At 35.4% G+C, this 5,280-nt stretch overlaps 1 protein-coding gene across 7 annotated transcripts; it reads right to left on the bottom strand.

The window, feature by feature from the left end:
- Positions 1 to 314: 314 nt before the first annotated feature.
- On the bottom strand, positions 315 to 4,978 carry LOC122026990 (pentatricopeptide repeat-containing protein At3g16610-like). 7 transcript variants are annotated; one of them, XR_006124235.1, is made up of 7 exons: positions 4,524 to 4,978; positions 3,477 to 4,416; positions 3,307 to 3,386; positions 3,076 to 3,193; positions 2,355 to 2,409; positions 2,168 to 2,231; positions 315 to 648 (listed from the first exon to the last, which is right to left on the bottom strand). XR_006124235.1 is itself a non-coding variant. In XM_042585767.1 (5 exons), exons 2-4 carry the CDS (start codon positions 4,079 to 4,081, stop codon positions 3,081 to 3,083), a joined length of 798 nt encoding a protein of 265 aa, XP_042441701.1. In that variant the 5' UTR covers positions 4,082 to 4,416; positions 4,524 to 4,978; the 3' UTR covers positions 315 to 648; positions 3,076 to 3,080. The 7 variants fall into 7 exon arrangements, 1 of the variants encoding a protein (XP_042441701.1); XR_006124233.1 differs by having other exon boundaries at positions 2,355 to 2,485; positions 4,524 to 4,977; XR_006124232.1 differs by having other exon boundaries at positions 2,168 to 2,275; positions 2,355 to 2,485; positions 4,524 to 4,977.
- Positions 4,979 to 5,280: the final 302 nt, after the last annotated feature.

The following is a 5,280-nucleotide window of genomic DNA, read 5'->3' on the forward strand; positions in this document are numbered from 1 at the left end:
CATTAGAGAACAGTCATGCAACGAATTTAAAGCGTTGTCTTTTTAATACCAAAGACAACAGTTCTGCAACATATAAAACCGTTGTAATTGCCAGTTTTGCAATAATTTGGATCGCATGCAGATATGCTTTTGACAACAAATACAGTACTGTTGTCTTTCTTCCAAATTAAGTTTAAAAACCATTGATCCTTTGCATACTTTTCACAACGGTTAAAAAATTATTGTCTATATACATTCACAAACCCGTATATACATTCACAAAAACTGTTCTCAACATAATATTTTTACACACAAACCTGTACAACATATATATATACATTAGCAAAAACCGTTGTCAACATATATACATTAAGTTGTCTTTTATACATCTTGTCTCAACCAAAAAATGGTACAATATATATGTACATTCACTTAAGTTTATAAACTTCTACAATTACTACAAGCTATCGCAACATTACCACAAGTTCATGACCATCACAAAAGATGAGACCACAAAATTAAGTTTATCAGACAACAACCATGCAAATTAACTTGTCCTTTTCTGAATAGATCAAGTGATCAGGATGTGCAACAATCTTCACGTACTGGTCCTTTTTCTACATACAGAATTTCATAGACTTAGCTTGCAAACCCAGCTTTCTCCCTTTTCTGAAAATAAAATTTAGTTAAAGCCATAGAAAAAAGTAGAAACATGCATGTATAAACTGATAATCATTGCAAACTGATAATTGAAACGGATAAATCTAATAAACCACTACAAACTAAATTGATAAATGAAACAAACAAGCCCCAAAAGTAGAAAACTTATCAACATGTATAAATAATTATAAACTTCTTGCAGCTTTGCATCTTTTGTACAGTAGAAACCAAATTGTGAAGTGCGTACATAAATCTAGACCTTCTGAAATGTTGAAGTAAAAGAATGGCCAAATAAGCACGAGAAACGTTGTCGCTTCACATTTTCATGAGTAGTCAAGTAAGTGAGCATGAAAAAAGTTGATGAATATATAAACTTAACATTATATCTTAAACCATGTATTATGTGAAAGCAACTAGATCGAATAGCTAACAGCAGCAACAGAAAGAGGGAATCATAGAGGAAGTCATGTACATGTCTCAACATTACAGCAGCAACACTCTAGTAAGATCTCAAAGCTTGAAGATGTGCAATTTGCATAAAAACCACAAAGCAGTATACGAAACTAGTTTCAACATTATTTCTATAAAAAAGCAAGAACAAACTAATCCATTAAACCATCTAAACTGTTAATCAATTTATGCAATCCAGAATATGATTTTCTAAACTGATAATCACTACCACCTAAACTTACAATCACTACAAACTAAATTAACTGATAATTTGACAAGTGTGTTAGTCCTACAGAAATGTGTTTACCAGCAAATGATATATATGTTTGAACATCTCAAAATCTTAAGATGTTGGAAATCACTTCATGCATTCCAGAATAAGAATAATAATAAAATAGAGATGTTCTACCTGGATGTCCTACACACTAAAGTTTTAATAATTATGATGTTTCCAGGGGCATATCTGTTAGGATCAGATTATGTAATTTGCATTATATGCAAATACTTTCTGAATAGATCAAGTCATTGTATGATTTTACATACGTAGTCATAAATATAGTCTTGTATGCATTCTGCCCACTCGGAACGTACTTCATCAATTTCTTCTATAGAGTACTACGTTTTGATGAGCTGTGATCAAATACATAGATTAGATTAGTAAAAAATAATCAAAAGATGATAAGTGCAAAATGATAAACACACAAATATTTAAGAAGATTGAGAATTGAATGTCAAATATTACTATTGATCGAAGTGAATCTCTCTCGATAGTTTCCACTTCTTCAATAATATCTCTCATATATCTCATCACATAAAAACCACATTGTTTCGAATTTGGTTGGCGAGGACCCTATGTTAAAAACAAATTGTAAATGTCTAATATACATGTTTAATTGTTTATAATTTAATCATAAGTAGACATGCATACCTTTATTACTTTCCATGTAACATGTTTTTCCCCTTTTTTTTCCTTGTTTGAATTAAACAATCTTATGCTCCTTTATACATTAATAAGAATGGACATATGAGAGTTTTACTGATTAAAAAAATGCTTAACAAAATTAAAATATGTACTCACATATCCACTACGTATTTCCAGTCCTCGTCACGAATGCGATGACTAAGCGAATCCAACAAATAAACTGTCTCCTTATATGGATCAATGATAGTGAGAATCCAATGATAACTATGTACAAATCACATAATTATTGCATGCATATTTCTCGAAACAATAAATTAAAACTGATATTATAAGTCTTACTTACTCAACATTATGTGGCACTAAAATTAGTTGATTTCTTGATGCTTGACTCAGCTTATCTGCCAAAACACTAGATCTTTTATTCAAGTGCTCGATTTTGCTATTTTTGTCCAGTCGAGTCACATATGGGATAATCTGTGGATTCACAAATCTAATTTTGTGAACATTGTTATATGTTTTTAGCTTTTTATAAAGATGTCTACCATTTCAAAATGAAGAATGTTACAATGCTAAATTAATAAAGTTTATACAATTTATATGGTAAACAAATAGAATAAGAAGACTTACCACATGTAAATTACTATACAATTTGCAGTTATGAGATCCAAATGATAAAAAGGAATGATATCTTCAAGGTGCACAAGGATTTCATAATCATCGTCAAAGAAACCATGCTCACAAATCATTGATATATTTGTTTCATCATTTAGAGCATGCTTACAATAACAGTACAGTAGATGTAATGACCTTGGCACACTTGATGAAATAATTGAGTTATTTCTTTGGACAACACTTCTTTTCCTTTGAGGATGCAGATTCATGTTTAAAGATCCAAATTTTGTTGTACAACAATTGATTTTTTCTGCAATGATGTAGTGTACATAAATGTAATAATAAATTATTGTTGCGACAATAAAGGACAGAGGCATAATAAAAACCATAAAGGCATAATAGATTTAGTAGGGAAGACGCATAATGAACTTGCTTACAATCTTTTCTATTACCATTTTCAAATCCCAATGTGAGCTACAGATGATAGATTCATAATACGCCCTTCGATTCTTGACTCCTTTGCTATATTTTTCATTTTCTCAAGTAGAAGATTTGTCAACAAAAAGTGACCTGGAGTCAAAAGGAATTTAGAGAATTAAAGATAATTTGGTCAAAAAAAAAATCCAATAAAACTATTGCAGAGTATTAGGGAATGAAATTGATTTATTAAGTAAGAGATATACCCAGATGATTTGTAGCAAATTGCATCTCTATACCATCTTCTGAGAGTTTATAAGGACAGTTCATCACGCCAGCATTGTTTCTGATGACAAATTAAAGATGTAAAAATTGGGGAAAAAGAAGAAGGAAGTGACAAGCATGCAACATTTGAACATGAGAAGCATGTGAATACATCAAGACGTTGAGGGGTAGGTTCCTTTCAATGAATCTGTCTGCGAAGGCTCGGGCAGACTTTTGTGAGCTAAGTTCAAGCTCTGAGACATCAACTTTGGCAGATGGAATACTCTGTTGGATATTCTCCTTTACCACATTGGCAGCTTCCATGTTCCTTGCTCCAATGATGACATGTGCTCCTTGGTACCTCCCATTCAGTGCGTAACCAGAGACCAAAGCGTTCCATGCAACAACATCTTTTTGGGGCATTCTGCAAAACACCTCGTGTGCATCCTCTAAGCAGCCACATTTCAAATACATGTCGAGCAAAGCAGTAGACACAAACACATCCAGTTCCAGCCCTGCCTTCTTGGCGTGCTCGTGTATCAGAATTCCATCCGCAAGCGCCTCCAGAGCTAAACAAGCCTTCAAGACAAACGGAAATGTGAACTTGTTCGGCTCGATTCCTGTATCGAGCATTCTCTGGTATAGCTCAACGGCACGACCAAAGGGCCCATTCCAAGCGTAAGCCCTGATCATGGCGTTCCACAGGAAGACACTTGGTTGCAGTAACTCGTCGAACGCGAGACAGGCAGACTCAATCTCGCCGCATGATATGTACATCTGAACAATCTTTTCGAGAAGAGAATAGTTTCCGGCGAAATACCTGTGACTGATGATCTGGCGATGGATCTCTTTGCCGTCTTCGAGCAATTTGAAATGAATGCAAGAATCCAGAATTTTGGTGTAGGCGATCAGCAAAATCTAGAAGAGAGATTCTCATTCATTGACATAATATTAGTATAGCGATCAGCAAACAACATTAGTAAATTAAAATAAGAATTAACATTTTAAAAGTTTTTTCAATATAAAAAGGAGCCATCACCAAACGAGCAGCGAGGAAAGAGTGGGAGTTTGGATGAATTAGGCACCAAAATCAAGTCGGAAACAAATCAGATCTGTGCATCAAAACACGAATCAAGCTAGAGTTCGAAAAAAGCCAAGCTCGCTTAAGCAAGAACAGATTTTCAAAGAGTGATTCTCCAGATCCTAGGGATGGACAAACCGGTGACGATGACGGTCTGCTTGGAAGCGTCGACGCCCTCAGTGACCTGCTTGGATGTGGAACTGAAGCTGAACCCAGTTGATTCGGGCAGTCGGGTGAGGCTCCTAAAGAATCCCATGCCGCCTCTTGCTTGATCACCGAGGAAACAGCCAAGAGAGTGAGAGACGAGTCGACAGGAGCAAAGGATGAGCCACGAGAGGGTTAGTCTGAGAGGAGTTCGAAGGAGAAGTTCCAGGAGAGGGGTTCGTCGGAGATGTTCAGCGAGAGAGGTTTAGGCAGAGAGGAGTTTTGAGGAGAGGGGTTCGTGCAAAGGGGTGGTAGGCAAAAACGTGTGAGTGGAGGAGATTGTGTGAAGAGATCAGGAAGAGGAGATTTTGTGAGGAGAGGGAACGTGAAGAGATAGCGTGATGAGGAGAGGAGAAAGACACCGTAGGCTAGGGTTCCCGAAGACTAAGGGGAGGGAAAACACGCGCCAAGAAATTTCACTGTGTCTGGTATCCTCTAAAAAATGCGCTAAACAACAACGGTTTTAAAAAACTGTTGTAAAATGCGTTGTTGATTAGAAAATAATTCGCTCAACGACAACGGTTTTTACAAAACTGTTGTCTTTTATTTTTTTTAAAGCTCAAAGACAACGGTTTTTGACAAAATCGTTGTCTTTTATCAAATTAACAACAGTTCCTTCGAAAATCGTTGTCTTTATAGTGTTGTCTTTTAACATATTTGTTGTAGTGAAGATCTCTGAAGCTCATTTGGA

Source organism: Zingiber officinale, chromosome 10A, assembly GCF_018446385.1.
Source record: "Zingiber officinale cultivar Zhangliang chromosome 10A, Zo_v1.1, whole genome shotgun sequence".
In the NCBI taxonomy this organism is placed as follows: domain Eukaryota; kingdom Viridiplantae; phylum Streptophyta; class Magnoliopsida; order Zingiberales; family Zingiberaceae; genus Zingiber; species Zingiber officinale.

Bases quoted from the DNA above. Each gene is read 5' to 3' on its own strand.
- LOC122026990 (XM_042585767.1), bottom strand. From the start codon at position 4,081: ATGTACATATCATGCGGCGAGATTGAGTCTGCCTGTCTCGCGTTCGAC. The intron at 3,387-3,476 runs GTATTCACATGC...ATTTGTCATCAG, and splicing joins CTACCCCTCAACGTCTTGAT to AAACAATGCTGGCGTGATGA. The intron at 3,194-3,306 runs GTATATCTCTTA...TTTTGACTCCAG, and splicing joins ATTTGCTACAAATCATCTGG to GTCACTTTTTGTTGACAAAT.